At 35.4% G+C, this 18,477-nt stretch overlaps 1 protein-coding gene across 1 annotated transcript in view; it reads right to left on the bottom strand.

Annotated features, from left to right (window-relative positions):
* Nucleotides 1–425: 425 nt before the first annotated feature.
* GFPT2 (glutamine-fructose-6-phosphate transaminase 2) overlaps nucleotides 426–18,477 on the bottom strand; it is a 123,086-nt gene continuing 105,034 nt past the window's right edge. The window contains exons 17-20 of the mRNA XM_053717235.1: nucleotides 15,403–15,530; nucleotides 7,218–7,385; nucleotides 3,395–3,556; nucleotides 426–1,396 (exon numbers count right to left, since the gene is read on the bottom strand). Of these exons, the coding sequence (XP_053573210.1) occupies nucleotides 1,352–1,396; nucleotides 3,395–3,556; nucleotides 7,218–7,385; nucleotides 15,403–15,530 (503 nt within the window). The 3' untranslated portion in view covers nucleotides 426–1,351. The remainder of the gene's footprint in view (nucleotides 1,397–3,394; nucleotides 3,557–7,217; nucleotides 7,386–15,402; nucleotides 15,531–18,477) is intronic.

The raw sequence follows: 18,477 nt of genomic DNA, 5'->3' as shown, positions 1-18,477 counted from the left end.
AACTGTAAAAAACTTTCAAAATGCTCTCAACTAAGGGGCGTTTTTAAACGGTTTAGAAATCAGTTTGAGCCAAGCTAGGCTTAGCTTTTCAAAAATACCACCAAGGGAACAAAGCAAATTTAATGATAAAAGTCAATTGGAAAGTTGTTTAAAATTGCATGCCCTATCTGAATCATGAAAGTTTAATTTTGGCTAGACTGTCCCTTTAAAGGAAACCTGTATTTGGCCAGTATTTCTCAGTACTTGAAATATGTTATCACTTTACATAAGAGACAATAATTCAAGTAACAAACATTTTTGTTGATATCATTTTCTTAGAGTACATTTATGTCAAAATTCATGTTTAAATCATATAATTTTATAAAATGTATCTGAAATAGGTGACAGAGATAAAAAAAAGTTACATATATAAATCATACAAAACATCATGTAAGAATCAGTTTATTTGGAAAAATTAAATCTGAAAATAATTTGTTCACTCAAGACAAAAATCACAGTCATGCTTTCTCTGTTTGGATACGCCTTTAATTATTTCATGTTATATTTCCCATGTTGGGTTAAATATTGTTTTTTTTTGTTTTTTTTTAATCTTGAAAATTCAATAAAAACAATTATTACAAAAATAGTTTGTTCACTGCTGAGATTCATTAAAGGATATGAAACCTAAATTTTTTCTTTCATGATTCAGAGCATTCGATTTTAAACAACTTTCTAATTTATTTTTAATATCAATTTTCTTCGTTCTCTTAGTATCTTTTGTTGAAAAGCAGGGACATATGCTTAGGAGCAGGCCCATTTCCGGAGCACTATATGGCAGCACTTTTGCAAGAATATTATGCATTTGCAAGAGCACTATATGACAAAGAAGCACATTGGAAACTTTTTATTAAAATGGTATGCTCTGTCTGAATCACCAATGAAAATGTTTGGGTTTCATATCCCTTTAATTGCTTTACATTAATGCACTTTGCAAATTATTCTTTTTTTTCTCAGTAATGCTGTTCAAAATTAAACATGATATGAAAACAAACAAAAATAACTTAACTATACATTTTTATAAATACTTTAAAATATTTGAAAAAGTAAAATGATTATACAAACGTGTTCACAGTCATCCTGAACAGAAGAGTATTCATATATTGCACAACAGTAAATGTAAACAGTTCCCTTCTTTGGCACTTAAGTATATAAAAGAAAGTTTACAATAAAAATATTCACTTAGGTATAAAGGACATAAAAAGCAGACAACATATATGTATAAAACTACTATATCTTTTATACCAAATGTTAAAATGCATGCTAAAATTATTTATATACATCAACAGAATACCGTCTATTAATGTATAAATATTTATTCCACGGTCACAGATTTAGCAAGATTCCTTGGAAAATCAACCTAAATGAAGAAAAAAAAAAAAAGATTTTTAATTCATTGTACAATTCAAGACAAAAGGAACCGCCACAATTTATTACATATTTAACAGAGGTTTTATCATTTTGTTCCCTCAAAAAATTGATCTAAATATGGAAAACAGTTTTAGCTTCAACACATAGACATAGATGAGAAACATTTTGTAGGTTTTAACATTTTCCAAACTCCTTATGTTCATCAGTTTTCCTATAGGTGTAGCAAGAGACTGTGACCAGAAGGGCCAATTTTACTGAGCGCTCAGTGAATGGCGACGGAAATCTGGTTAAAGGGACATTTAACGCCAGGTTACAACTTTAGTAATATTGTTACTACTCATAATCTTGTGTTTTTCCTCTTGTACCTGCAGCTCTCTTTAAAACATTTCTCTTATTTTAACCTATAACAAAAGCCTGTTGGTAAAGACTGCATCCCTAGACTGGGTGCCGCCATCTTGCAGCTTGCATATTGTTGCATCTTGTGATAGAAGCAGTTAGCTATCACCAATTACCTTTTACAGCTGTACCTTGCACTTTTGTTAGCTTACACAACAGAAGACAGAGGTTTTACATATTTACAGTTTTTTTTCCCACAGGTTAAAAGTTACATAACAAATATAAAAAGGCCTCTGGAATAATAAAGAGCAATGTACCCACTGCAAACATGTACAGCTCCCGCTCTGTATTGTGCACTCTAAACTGAAGAGAACAAACAAGCTTGTCAAGAAAACAACATCTGAGAATGCACACCACACCTCTCACAGTGTGTGAGTATAATAAAGTTCCAAGATTGTGGCACCCAGTGTGACGATGCAGAGCATAACTTGACTAACTAACAGAATTAAAGAGACTGCAGGCACAAGAGAAAGAAACAATAGTATGGTGAATATTAACTACTACTGTAGGTGTACCTAGCAGTTTAATGTCCCTTTAATGGGTAAGGCAATATTATACATTCAAATAAAATACTTGCTAAAACTTCCTAGCAATTAATTTGCAGCTTTAGAAAAAGTGATTGGTAATATTTTCTCCACCTTACAGCCTGTAATTATATTGCTGGAAATAACAATTAAGGAACCCACCAGGCATACATTGAATATCTAAAACTTAAGTAGCCATAGGTTTTCCTTACTACAGGATTTATAAAGTCTTGTATAGTACAATAGACAAGGCCTAGCAAATGTGTGTTTTCTTAACTCCTGCTCTGCCTGTGTCATGGATATCAGCTGTGAGTCGTGACAGGTTACCTTTGGTGAATAAACATATTTCTGTAACATTTTTGAGCTAATGAGAATGTGTGTAAAATGAACAACTATACTGTAGTCACATGGTACATTCACATTTTGAACTTCTTGAAACACAAAGTTAACTTTTCCAAGATAAAATGGATCCCTGTCATCTGATCTAGAGTTGCCCCCTCATGAATCAGATATCAGTAAATGGAAACAGTATGGACTTGGTTTAGATGAAACCAAGATAACCCAAAAAGTATAAATACAATGGGCTCCATGTACAAAATGGTGGACGGACAGCTTCTTAACTCGCTGCTTCTTACATTGCGGGAAGCAGGCTCGCATATGCGAACCTGCCCCGCAAAGGCTCCGGAGCAGCTTTCGCTGCTTCGTACATGGAGCCCATTGTAGTAACCCCCAGCAGATTGTATCCTGCTCCTAAATCCAGATACCTGGGAATAATACCCTTTATTACACCAGTCCAGTAAATATTCAACAGTTCTGCTTTACAAATAAATTAAACTCTTGAATTGAAAGTCACCATTGTTTAAATAACAGTTTTCATTCTAACTACATAAAATTATATTATAGTGTTCATCAGGTATAGCTGTAGAACCCTTCTCTCTGTGTGGCCCTTAATTAATTGAGTTGGACACTCTGGTGTATGCGCTGTCCCCTTACAGTTTTTATAATAATGTACAGGCTGTACATTTACAAAATGTAATTAAAGTAAAAAAAACATTTATCCAACTTACATCATATCCTCTGAGCACTGCCAAGTGGAAAGACAGCAACTGCAATGGGATTACACATAAAATTCCTTGCAGACAGTCCACAGTGTGCGGTAGTTCAATCGTTTTGTAGGCTAGTTTCCTGCTTTCAGTATCATCCTTTACACAAAGAATGATTGGACACCCCTAAGAAAGTACCATATTTTAATCATTGTATTTCAAGCAAAGATAAAACTTGAAAACATGTTGCTTATTAAAATGACACGATTTTGGCTAGATTACAAGTGATGCAATATTTAGTACAAACACCGTCCGCCAGAAGTAAACTTTTAGCATGTGTAGGTTAGCACGCGTATTACAAGTTGAAAGTAAATTGCACGCAAGCAAAAGCCAATAAGCGCTAAATTCAGGACTTCGGATATCATGACAGAGCTAACTTCTTCTTCCCGTAGACTTCAATGGAGGCCGGGAATAAAAAAAATAAAAAAAATAACACCATTCGTTTGCGGGCTAACCCGATACTGCGTTAGACCTACAGCGCTAACCTGAAGCGAGTAATAAATATTTTACATTCCTATATTCTTCACATATTTATATTTATTTATATATATATATATATATATATATATATATATATATATATATATATATATATATATATATATATATATACACACACACACCTATAAATTTATATGTATATAAACAGGTGCAGATATATACAGTATATATACACACACACACCTATAAATCTATATGAATATAAACAGGTACAGATATATACACACACACACACACACACCTATAAATCTATATGAATATAAACAGGTACAGATATATACACACACACACACACACACCTATAAATCTATATGTATATAAACAGGTACAGATATATACAGTATATATACACACACACACCTATAAATCTATATGAATATAAACAGGTACAGATATATACAGTATATATACACACACACACCTATAAATCTATATGAATATAAACAGGTACAGATATATACAGTATATATACACACACACACCTATAAATCTATATGTATATAAACAGGTACAGATATATACAGTATATATACACACACACACCTATAAATCTATATGAATATAAACAGGTACAGATATATACAGTATATATACACACACACCTATAAATCTATATGTATATAAACAGGTACAGATATATACAGTATATATACACACACACACCTATAAATCTATATGAATATAAACAGGTACAGATATATACACACACACACACACACACCTATAAATCTATATGTATATAAACAGGTACAGATATATACAGTATATATACACACACCTATAAATCTATATGAATATAAACAGGTACAGATATATACAGTATATACATCTATTCAAAGAACATTTTCTTCGAAGTGAAGAACATTGGAATGCACAATATTTATAGTAAAACACTGTAAAAACCATAATTTATATTAATAGTCTATAAAAATGATTTTTTCTTTTTTTCAAGTATTTGAGTGGAACGGGCTCCAAATTTCAGTTGCGCTTACCAGACAAGTGCAAATTTAGTTTGCGATTGTGCGGTCGCATTTACTTTCAACTTGTTAAAGCAGGTGCAATATTGCAACATCAAATACGTTTTTTGTTATAAAGAAATATAATAATATAGGGCCAGATTACCAGTGGCACGTTAACAGTTACGAGTTTTCCACTCGTATTACAAGTTAAAAGTAAACGCGATTGATTGAGCCCAATTGAAGTTAACGCATCGAGTTAGCGCAACCTCAGAGCTTTGATTAACTGTTTGCCAAAACAAAGAAGGGGCACAAAACACATCAAAAATACATTACAAAGTACACTTACACTCATAATAAAACTATCTAATAAAAAATATTTTTTAAAAATTGCACATAAAAAGTTATAAAGGCGCAAATATATGAGGTCTCGGGTGTTAGAAAAAAAGCAGGCAAAAAGTTTTAACATTGAGATTCATACATATACATGTCTAAAGATGGATATGTATGGATATATATATAATATATATATATATATATATATATATATATATATATATATATATATATATATACACACAGGTAGCCCTCAGTTTACACCGGGGTTAGGTTCCAGGAGGAATGGTTGTAAATAGAAACTGTTGTAAATTGAAACTCAGTTTATAATGTAAGTCAATGGGAAGTGAGGGAGTTAGGTTCCAGGCCCCTCTCAAAATTGTCTTAAGTAACACCTAATACATTATTTTTAAAGCTTTGAAATGAAGACTTTAAATGCTAAACAGCATTATAAACCTAAAAATATAGATTGTATCATCATCAAACTAAGTTTAATGAACAAAAACATTTGCTAAACATCACCTAATTAAATAATCACACAACAGACTGCATCATCATCAAACTAAGTTTAATGAACAAAAAGTTTTTTTACTTTTCTACAATCATTACATTTTTCTGCAATCAGTTCTCTGCATTGTTAGCATGGTAGATAATATTGGGTCTGCACCTATTCTATGTATTTCAATCTGCAGTGATTAATAAGCAGTTAGGCACCCTCACCTCAAGCTGCTGGACAGGAAGATAATAGGGAAGTGCCTGCTAAATTTTGCTCGATAGATCTGGTCTGATCTGTGTACACAGATCAATTTAAGGCTGTTAAGTTGCATAACTTTTCTGCAAAACAAGCGGACAGCTCCACCTACTGGCAATTTTAATTAGTGCTTTGCTTTCCAAAAGCTTTTCAATAACAGTTACATGACTGAAAAAAGGTTGTTATTCTGAAACGGCGCAAATTGAACTGGCGTAAACCGAGGGCCACCTGTATATGTATTTACAAACATATATACACATATAAACACATACATACATATGTACACATATATAGTCATATATATAAGTGCATTGGATCCCTTTGCATTTAAGTAGATGAAAACATGTAAAAGCATATTTATGCAATATTCATATTTAATAAAGTGTTATAGTGTGTATTTGCTGCAAATATTTCACATTCCAATGTTCTGCACATAGGAGAATATGTTATATGTCATTATAAATTCATATATATATATAAATCATCTATCTATAGATATAAATATATATTTTACCAAAAAAACATCATATATATAAATATGTATTTATGAATAAATGGAACATACCTATGTGAAAAAAATTGGAATGTGAAATTTTCATAATTTCATGTTGGGTTAGCGCACTTGAGAATATACAATTGTGATTTCGTGTTAGTAGGGTGTTAGTATTTTTCCCCACATTTCTTGGCTCCATTGACTTCTATGGGGGAATAGGTCATCACACACGCAACATTCTAACTTTGACTTTTTACGAGTGGAGGGTTTAGCGCAAGAGCGAAAACAGTTTACTTCCAACCAATAATAATAATAAACCCGACATGCGCAAAATTCTTACTTCTTGTGCATTTCACACTCGAGCAGGAGCGTTTAATAGCACTTCACTTGTAATCTAGCCCATAATTGGGAAATCACATCAACATTTATGGAAAAAACAAAACATTCCTATACAAGGTTCTCTTATAGGACGCATAAACAAGGAGAGCTCTCCCACAACAATTTATTAACCCTCTTTTCTTATTTTTATCAGTGTTCTGTATATTTTTATGCTTATATGAATAATGATAATAAATTTAGTTACATCAAATCTACTTCTTATAAACGGGATCACTGGCTACTTGTAGCTAGTACTAAAAATACAGATTAGACAGAGCTTCTATATCTTATCTCTAAACATTTGTTATTGGCTAGGAGAGTTGCAGCTCCAGAGTGAATGACACGTTAGTAAAGTGCCGCTCTTTACCGTACCTGGCGTGCCACCACCTGTTGTAGTGCATTCTGGCATTTCGAATAACAGGGATCTTTCATGATGACCATAATAACTGGCATCTGTTTATCTATTAGGGCCAGTGGTCCATGCTTCAGTTCACCGGCCATAATTCCTTCAGAGTGCATGTAGGTAATTTCTTTAATTTTCTAAAGAGAAAACACATTTGTATAAAACTCTTCACTCTAAACTATTTATACTGACACATTTTATAAAACAATCACATTTTTATACAGTGAATTCACACATTCTGTAAAGCAAGCAAGAGAGAGAAAAATAATCTAAAAGGGACACTATACTTTACATTGCTTTCCCCTTAATGCGTTTCAAATGACTTATTATACCTACTGCAGAGTATTAAAGGCACATGAAACCCACATTTTTTCTTTACTGATTCAGATAGAACATACAATATTAAACAACTTTTTAATTTACTTCAGTTATCAAATGTGCTTCATTTTCTTGCTATCCTTTGTTGAAGGAACAACAATGTACTACTTGGAGCTAGATGAGCACATCATGTGAACCAATGACAGAGGTGTATACATGCAGCCACCAATAAGTAGTTACTTCCCAGTAGTGCATTGCTTCTCCTGAGCTTACCTAGGTATACTTGTCAACAATGGATACCACGAGAGCAAAATAGAGGATTGAAGTAATTTGGAAAGTTATTTATAATCAGATGCTCTATCTGAATAAGGTAAGATAGATTTTAGGTTTGTCCCTTTAAATTTATTGGACATTGATCATTTATGTTTATTTTTGCATTTGTAATAGCTGTTTTTGCTCATTATAACATCACCTGTTCTTCTCAAAGACTTGCGTATAAAGGGCCAGATTATAAGTGGAAGGCAAAATATTGCTTTTGCTCCACTTTGTAATACCAGGGCACACAATGGTATTATAGAAGCATTGCACTCACGAGAGAGTGTGCTTCCATAGGCTCCAATGGGAGCCTTCTTCTCATGCCGTGAGACACAGCATGAAAACGAATATGAATATATACATATATATTTGTGTTAATATGCGTATATACACATATTTACACATAAATATATATATATATATATATATATATATATATATATATATATATATATATATATATATATATATATATTTATATATTCATAGACATATATATTTACAGGGAACACACAGTTCCCATAAACCACAATGTAAATGCCCTTCAGTGCTGTTTTTTACATAACACCCCAAAGCTGCCGACTTTAGCCCCCAAAAACTATGTCTAAACTTAGGTATAGAAATGCTAATTATGGCTGGACACAACCAGCTTTTTCAGATACAAAAATGTCTCTCTCCTACCCACTGGTAGATAAATTATTGCTATTGTCACCTGCTTACATAGCTTTTCTACAAAAAAAATATTTTATTATTTATATTTTCAGTGGAGGAGGTGGTTTCTACCGGCAAAATCAGCTAAAAGATACAAATTGATGTTTGCAAACTATTAAATACACTCAAGCAGGCAAAATGGACCACTGGGAACATGTTAAAATGGAAAAAGAAATTAGAATACAACGTCCCATTAAATACAACCAAAATGAGTAATATTTATTTATATAAAACTGCTGTATTCTATAGAGTAGAGTACAAACCCTGCTCCAAATCCAATTGACAAATTAAGGGATGAATGAATCAGTAGGTACAAGATAGGATTGATCAAAATTATAAGCTGTTTCTTAGATTATGTTGGTTTGGATTGTTCCACAAAGGGGGTTTAGCCAAGAAAAAGCCTGTAGTTGGAAGATAAAAGAGGTAGTGATAGAAAATAATAATAGATGTAGGTTATCGGGTTGCCAATCAGTGTGGCCAGGGAAGTGTCTGGGGTTAAAGTGGAAATAGCGTTAGGTTTGACATTGTTTTTCCCTTAATGTATTTCCAATGACTTGTTACACCAGCTACAGAGTATAAAATATATGAGAAAGTGCATTGTCAGGTTTATTTGTGTATATAAATTAGCTAGTTTTGTGCTTTTAAACCACAACCTATTTAAATGGTGTGAGCTTGCAGGTAATATCAGATCTCATTAAGATCTTCCTTATCTTATATTTGTCTGTAAACCAATGTTCAATACTGGAAAATTAACATTTTATTGCTTAACTATGCTGCACCTCAATGGGAGTGTAATATCTTCTGCTGGCTGTGTTTACATAAGCTTGTCAATAGCCTAGACTCCTGTATAGTGATTTTGCGAATAGTTCGCCGGCGAATAGTTCCCGGCGAACATAGCTTGTTCGCGTTCGCCGTGGCGGGCTAACATATGCGATGTTCAATCCGCCCCCTATTCGTCATCATTGAGTAATACTTTGACCCTGCACCTCACAGTCAGCAGACACATTCCAGCCAATCAGCAGCAGACCCTCCCTCCCAGACCCTCCTACCTCCTGGACAGCATCCATTTTAGATTCATTTGGAAGCTGCATTCTTAGTGAGAGGAGGGACAGTGTAGCTGCTGCTGATTTAATAGGGAAATCGATATCTAGGCTAGTGTATTCAGTGTCCACTACAGTCCTGAAGGACTCATCTGATCTCTGCTCTAAGGACAGCACCCCAAAAAGCCCTTTTTAGGGCTAGAACATCAGTCTGCTCTTTTTTTTTTCCCTGTGTAATCTAATTGCAGTTGCCTGCCTGCCAGCGTGTGTGTCAGGCTCACAGCGTATACTGTGCCCACTTGCCCAGTGCCACCACTCATATCTGGTGTAACAGTAGTGTACATTTAAAAAAAAAAAACACTTTTCTGACTGTGTAATAATAGCAGTCAGTTTCCTTCACACGTGTGCATTTCAGTGCCTGCCTGCCAGGGCACAGTGTCATCCCAGTGCAACTCATATCTGGTGTAACAGTAGTGTACATTTAAAAAAAACAACACTTTTTTGACTGTGAAATAATAGCAGTCATTTTCCTTCACACGTGTGCGTTTCAGTGCCTGCCAGAGCACAGTGTCACCCCAGTGCAACTCATATCTGGTGTAACAGTAGTTGCGGCTGCAACAATACCTAATTTTTCAGGCATGTGTACATGCCTAATTTTTCTGGCCTCTGGTGCTGCACTGTGGCTTCAAAAACCAAACCAAACCAAAAAATAGGCACATAACAGGGATTAAACTGATAGGAATAGTACTACTTAACACACCACTCCTATCTGGTGGCACATTAGATTGCACGCGCAGTGCCCCAAATTTGAAGTAGGAGGACCGACCAAGCATCTTTTTCCATCTCCCGGTTCCTAAAATCGATGCCATATACACGTCCCCTGATAGGGGACGTAACAGGGATTAAACTGATAAGAATAGAACTACTTAACACACCACTCCTATCTGTTGGCACATTAGATTGCACACGCAGTGCCCCAAATTTGAAGTAGGAGGACCGACCAAGCATCTTTTTCCATCTCCCGGTTCCTAAAATCGATGCCATATACACGTCCCCTGATAGGGGACCTAACAGGGATTAAACTGATAAGAATAGTACTACTTAACACACCACTCTTATCTGGTGGCACATTAGATTGCATGCGCAGTGCCCCAAATTTGAAGTAGGAGGACCGACCAAGAATCTTTTTCCATCTCCCGGTTCCTAAAATCCATGCCATATACACGTCCCCTGATAGGGGACGTAACAGGGATTAAACTGATAAGAATAGAACTACTTAACACACCACTCCTATCTGGTGGCACATTAGATTGCACGTGCAGTGCCCCAAATTTGAAGTAGGAGGACCGACCAAGCATCTTTTTCCATCTCCCGGTTCCTAAAATCGATGCCATATACACGTCCCCTGATAGGGGACGTAACAGGGATTAAACTGATAAGAATAGTACTACTTAACACACCACTCCTATCTGGTGGCACATTAGATTGCACGCGCAGTGCCCCAAATTTGAAGTAGTAGGACCGACCAAGCATCTTTTTCCATCTCCTGGTTCCTAAAATCGATGCCATATACACGTCCCCTGATAGGGGACGTACCATTTATTAAACTGATAAGAATAGTACTACTTAACACACCACTCCTATCTGGTGGCACATTAGATTGCACGCGCAGTGCCCCAAATTTAAAGTAGTAGGACCGACCAAGCATCTTTTTCCATCTCCTGGTTCCTAAAATCCATGCCATATACACGTCCCCTGATAGGGGACGTAACAGGGATTAAACTGATAGGAATAGTACTACTTAACACACCTTATAATAACGCAGAGAGAGGCAATGCAGAGAGAGGAGTCTGAAGAAGAGGAGTCAGAGGAGGAAGGTGGCTTTGAGGAGGTGGAAGACCAAACACAGCAGGTGTCCCAGGGGGCTTGTTGTCACCTTTCGGGGACCCTTGGTGTTGTACATGGCTGGGTGGAGGAAGAGACCTTCAATGACATCAGTGAGGACAAGGAACGGGACATGGCTAGCTTGGTATCCAACCTTGTGCAAATGGGGAGTTTGCGGTTGTGCAAATGGACTGTTTGCGGTGGTTTGCGGTGCGTTAAAGGGACAGTCTAGGCCAAAATAAACTTTCATGATTCAGATAGAGCATGTCATTTAAAACAATTTTCCAATTTACTTTTATCACCAATTTTGCTTTGTTCTCTTGGTATTCTTAGTTGAAAGCTTAACCTAGGAGGTTCATATGCTAATTTCTTAGACCTTGAAGCCCACCTCTTTCAGATTGCATTTTAACAGTTTTTCACCACTAGAGGGTGTTAGTTCACGTATTTCATAACACTGTGCTCGTGCACGAGAAGTTATCTGGGAGCAGGCACTGATTGGCTTGACTGCAAGTCTGTCAAAAGAACTGAAAAAAGGGGCAGTTTGCAGAGGCTTAGATACAAGATAATCACAGAGGTTAAAAGTATATTATTATAAATGTGTTAGTTATGCAAAACTGGGAAATGGGTAATAAAGGGATTATCTATCTTTTAAAACAATAAAAATTCTGTTGTAGACTGTCCCTTTAAACGGGGAGTTTGGTCTGTCACTGTGAAGCGGGAGTAACCCTTACACTACCTGATCGATACAACATCATACCTGATGTTTTAAAGCACGTTATTCCAAACAATTTAGGAATGTTAGGTGATTTATGCCCTTTATGGCTTAAAACCAGACTCTGCATCAACTATGTAATTTTCCATGGGAGTTTTGCCATGGATCCCCTTCCGGCATGCCACAGTCCTGGTGTTAGTCCCCTTGAAACAACTTTTCCATCACTATTGTGGCCAGAAAAAGTCCCTGTGGGTTTTAAAATTCGCCCGGTTCGCCCGTTTGCGAACAGTTGTGGAAAATGTTTATGTTCGCGACATCACTACTCCTGTATAGAAACTTTTAATATAGGTGCTGATACCACAGGCTAAATCATCTATTTCAAATGCCGAAATAAGGGTAAATTAGCTACTTGTAAAACATGTAATACACTCCAGCAGGTAAAATGGATCATTGGGAACAATTTAAAGGGGATAACATTTTATGTAAACTGTCCCTTTATTATTTTCATTACCTTTATTCATAAATACCATTAGACATTGTAAAGTAAAAAACAAAAAGCATTTCAATTACAAGGTATTCTGAATGCTTTTGATTTAAAAGAACAGGGTTAGCTGAATGCTGATGATTAGAAAAAAATGGGATTAGGAACAAAAAGAATATTAAATTAGTTTTATGATAAGTGATCACATTTTCATAATTGTGTTGGAGTTTTAAAACAAAAGATAATTAATAATATATTTGAAACATTTCATAGTTGTATATGTAGCTTGTAGTAGAATCCCAGCTTAATCAGAACATATTCTCCTTTGTTTCCTTACTGTTCGTATCGTCACTATTTCCCCTTAGTCACACATACAATCATACAAGTAGAACAATCATCACATACTTGTCTTGTGTGCTAAATAGACTGTGTGTCCAAACCAGTTTTTATTAGAAGTGAAAATTATATTTGCTAATTCTTATTGTAAATTTAAATTACATGGATTAACACTGAATGGGACATAAAACACAAATCTGTTCTTTCATGTGTCAGATAGAACATAACATTTTAAACAACTTTCCAATTTACTTCTGTAAGCACAATTGCTTCATTCTGTAAGTATCCTTTGTTAAAGAATCAGCAATGCATGATTGGGAGCTAGCTGAACACAATGGGTGTGCCAATGGCAAGAGGCATATATGTTCAGCCACCAATCAGCAGCTATTTCAGAGCTGTGCATTGCTGCTGCTGAGCCTATCTATGTATGCTTTCAACAAAGGAAACCAAGAGAATGAAGCAAATTGGATACAGTCGTATGCAAAAGTTTAGGCACCCCTGACAATTTTCATGATTTTCTTTTATAAATAATTGGGTGTTTGGATCAGCAATTTCATTATCAAATAACTGAAGGACACAGTAATAATTCAGTAGTGAAATTAGGTTTATTGAATTAACAGAAAATGCGCAATATGCATCAAAACAAAATTAGACAGGTGCATAAATGTGGGCACCCCAACATAAATATTGCATCAATATTTAGTAGAGCCTCCTTTAGCAGAAATAACAGCCTCTAGACGCTTCCTATAGCCTGTTATGAGTGTCTGGATTCTGGATGAAGGTATTTTGGACCATTCCTCCTTGCAAAACATCTCCAGTTCAGTTAGGTTTGATGGTTGCCGAGCATGGACAGCCCGCTTCAAATCACCCCACAGATTTTTAATGATAATCAGGTCTGGGGCCATTCCAGAACATTGTACTTGTTCATCTGCATAAAGCCAGAGTAGATTTTGAGCAGTGTTTTGCGTTGTTGTCTTATTGAAATATCCAGCCCCGGCGTAACTTCAACTTTGTGACTGATTCCTCAACATTATTCTCAAGTGTCTGCTGATATTGAGTGGAATCCATGCGACCCCCAACTTTAACAAGATTCCCAGTACTGGCACTGGCCACAGAGCCCCACAGCATGATGGAACATCCACCAAATTTTACTGTGGGTAGCAAGTGTTTGTCTTGGAACGCTGTATTCTTTTGCCACCATGCATAACGCACCTTGTTATGCCCAAATAACTCAATTTTTGCTTCATCAGTCCACAGCACCTTCTTCCAAAATAAAGCTGGCTTGTCCAAATGTGCGTTTGCATACCTCAAGCGACTCTGTTTGTGGCGTGGCATCACTCTCCCATACAGCTTCTCCTTGTGCAAAGTGCGCTGAATTGTTGAACGATGCACAGTGACACCATCTGCAGCAAGATGATGTTGTAGGTCTTTGGAGGTGGTCTGTGGGCTGTTTTTGACCGTTCTCACCATCCTTTGCCTTTGCCTCTCCGATATTTTACTTGGCCTGCCACTTCTGGCCTTAACAAGAACTGTTCCTGTGGTCTTCCATTTCCTCACTATGTTCCTCACAGTGGACACTGACAGCTTAAATCTCTGCGATAGCTTTTTGTAGCCTTCCCCTAAACCATAATATTGAACAATCTTTGTTTTCAGAGGAAAGTCAAAGAGAACAACAACTTGCAATTGGCCATCCTTAAATACCTTTTCTCATGGTTGGATGCACCTTAATGGGCTCATCAAACCAATTGTGTGTTCCAATTAATCAGTGCTAGGTAGTTACAGTTATTCAAATCAACACAATGACAAGGGTGCCAAAATTTATGCACCTGTCTAATTTCGTTTTGATGCATATTGCACATTTTCTGTTAATCCAATAAACCTAATTTCACTACTGAAATATTACTGTGTCCTTCAGTTATTTTGATAGATCAAAATGAAATTGCTGATCCAAACACCCAATTATTTATAAATGAAAATCATGGAAATTGTCAGGGGTGCATAAACTTTTGCATATGACTGTAGAAGTAAATTAGAAAGTTTAAAAATTGTATTCTCTATTTAAATCACAAAAGTTTAATTTTGACTTTACTGTACTATTAAGTAACTCTTTTAATTTCCATAATTTCATTTCAGACTCATAAATCTCTACAATTTTGTATATCTGGTTAGAAACCTTATAAAGAAAATTAATACAAAAAGCGAAACCATAATCTTCTAATTTGCTGTTTATAAATGTTGAATTGATTAATTCATGAAAATGATGCCGATTATTTGAATGTCTCCCTTGCAATCTTGATACATTTTCCCTTTAGTTCTGAATATTCGAATTATAAGAACACGAAAAAAATAATACTTACAAGTGCTCCTTCCAAGCATGTAGCATAATTATAGCCACGTCCCATTACTAGAAGAGACTTTTGTTTGTAAAGTTCATGAGCCAAGTCATTAATTTTCTCGTCCAAAGACAAAACTTCTTTAATCAATTCTAAGAGCAGAAGGTAGAAAAAGTAAAGTTTTTTTATTTTTTAATATCCATGAGCAATATTATCACACTGTATTCTTACTTGTATACATTATAGTGGGCATAACCAACATAACTTTATCTATATACACATATATTAAAATTCATTATTTTTTAGTCTTTATTTACATTGCGTTGTAAAGAGGCGTATAACATTACTAAAGGCACATACAGAGTATCATTTTAAACACGTTTCCTATTTACTGCTATTATTTAATGTACTGGTATAATAAGGTATCCTTTGTTAAAACTTTTCATTTTTCTATGAGAGCATACCAAGGTATGATCAAGAGGTATGTGTCTTCAGCCCTATAGCATCAGTGTTTGCAACACTACTTGCACTAGTTTTATACATATACTGCTCAATGCACATGCACGCTCCAGGGAATACATAAAGAAAAAGGTTAAATTGGTTAGAAAAAAATAAATTGGACAGTTTTTAATTTTATGCACTTAAAGGGACAGTAAAGTCAAAACTAAACTTTCAGGATTCAGATAGAACAGGCAAATTTAAACAACATTCCAATTCCATCAAATTTGCTTTGTTCTCTTGGTATCTTTTACTGAAGAGTAAAAATAGAAAGGCTCATAAGAGTTCAGGAAAGTGCATGTATCTATAGTACTCTATGGCAGCAGTGCTTTGCAACATTGTATAACACAGATACAAATAATGTTGCACTGCTGCTATAGAGTAATAAAGACACTCCTAAACTCTTATTATACAACCTAGTTTTACTCTTCAATAAAAGATGCCAAGAAATTGAAGCAAATGTAAAACAGAAGCAAATCAGAACATTGTTTAAAATTGCAAGCTCTATCCGAATAATTTTATGATGTGATGAAAATAATGGTGTCTTTAGAAAGTCCATTTAATGGCGAGAAGAACGGTATATAATATGTGTGGGTACAGTAAATGAGTAAGAGGAAAATTACAGCTAAACACAAACACAGCAGAAATGTAAAAATACCCCTGGTCCTTAATGGTAAGAAAATTGAAAAGTGCTGTGGTCACTAAGGGCTTAAAGGGACATTATACACTAGGGGCTAGATTACATATGCGAAGCAAGCTTCAGTGCAATTGCTGAAACCTGCGCTGTCTGTAATTTAACCTCGCACATCAGGGTATCACATATACGGTGCCGGCAGTTCATAAAGTGCCGTAAGTTGGATAAACTAGCGATATCCAGAAATGAGCGTAAATACAAATTTCTGGAGTCGCCAGTGACTTATGGCACTTTAGAAACTGCCGGCAGCTAAGAAATTAAAAAAAATATATATCAAATCTCCCTAAAATCCCTATATCAAATCTCCCATAAATAAACCCAACACGTAAAACCCCTATATCTGCCATCAAACCCATATTGTAACTAATAATAAAAGCATTAACCCCTAAACCAACAACCCCCCACAATGCAATATGCCTTATTAAACTATTAACCCCTAATCCACCATTCACACACCTCGCGATCTACCTAATAAAAGTATTATCCCCTAATCCGCCATTAACCCACATTGCAACAAACCTAATAAAAATATTAACCCCTAAACCACCAAATTTACACAATGCAATAATCCTAATAAAGCTATTAACCCCTAATCCACCAAACCCCCACAATGCAAGTACCCTAATTAACCTATTAACCCCTAATCCACCAAAAAACCCACAACGCAAATAACTAATTAAATTACTAAGCCCCCTAACCTTACACCCCCTAAATTAACCCCAATTACCTAAATTAGAAAATACTAAGTTACAATTAAAATAAAAAAGCTAACATTGCTTTTTATTTAGGTAATTGGGGTTAATTTAGGGGTGTTAGGTTAGGGGGTTTAGTAATTTAATTAGTTATTGTGGGGGTTTGTCGGGTTAGGGGTTAATAGATTCATTAGGATTATTGTGTTGTGGGTTAATGGCAGATTAGGGGTTAATAGTTTTATTAGGTTTATTGTGTTGTGGGTTAATGGCGGATTCGGAGTTAATACATTTATTAGGTTTATTGCAATGTGGGGGTTGGCGGATTAGGGGTTAATATACTTTATTAGTTATTGCGGTGGGGGATTGCGGTTGACAGGTACATAGATATTGCACATGCGTTAGGTGTTAGGTAATATTTTCAGGGAGTTATGGTGCTCACATACTTGCTGCGCCTGCCTATGTGTGACGAGGTGAAAATGGAGTAAAATTTCTCCATTTTCGGCGAGTAAGTCCTTGCGCTGAATATGTGATACCGATTTGCAAAGCGGTTCTATGTTAGCTTATCGGAGTAAAAATAGCGGCTGACGGGTGAAATATATGCGCCGCATTTATATGCGGCGCCGTATATGTGATACCAAAACCCCGTAAAAACCAGCATCGCCGGCTTTTGTGGGCGACGCCGCATATGTAATCTTGCCCCCGATTTTTCTTTGCATAAATGTTTTGTAGATCTATTCATATAGCCCCTAAAGTTGTCTTTTTTTAAAAATGTATAGTTTTAATTATTTTAAGATAACATTGCTCTGGTTTTCAGACTCTTAACCAAGCCCCAAAGTTTTAGGAGAATACCGACGTATACCTACTCCAGTTTGCTTCTGTTTGTGTAAAGGATCTTTTTATATGCAGAGGAAGGGGGAGGGGGGAGTGTCTGATATTTCCCACTTGCAGTGGGTGTTCCAGTAACCTTTTAAACAGAGCTAAACTGGAAGCTTCTAAATAAGTTTTTAAACAGTTTTATACTGGATTTTTATTTCAGTATCTGTGCATATTATTCTTTTATATGAAAATTGGTGTATACTGTCCCTTTAAGGTAATTTGCTTTCCCTGTCCCTTTAAATTATGTATAGTGTCTCTTCTAACAGTTTGGATTTTTGAGTTGTGCTATTCAAGCTCTGACTTGTGAATGTATTTTTACAAACATAATTAAAAGGATAG

Source organism: Bombina bombina, chromosome 6, assembly GCF_027579735.1.
Source record: "Bombina bombina isolate aBomBom1 chromosome 6, aBomBom1.pri, whole genome shotgun sequence".
In the NCBI taxonomy this organism is placed as follows: Eukaryota; Metazoa; Chordata; class Amphibia; order Anura; family Bombinatoridae; genus Bombina; species Bombina bombina.
Note: the sequence above shows the minus strand (reverse complement) of the source record. Positions and strands in the feature narration are given on the sequence as shown.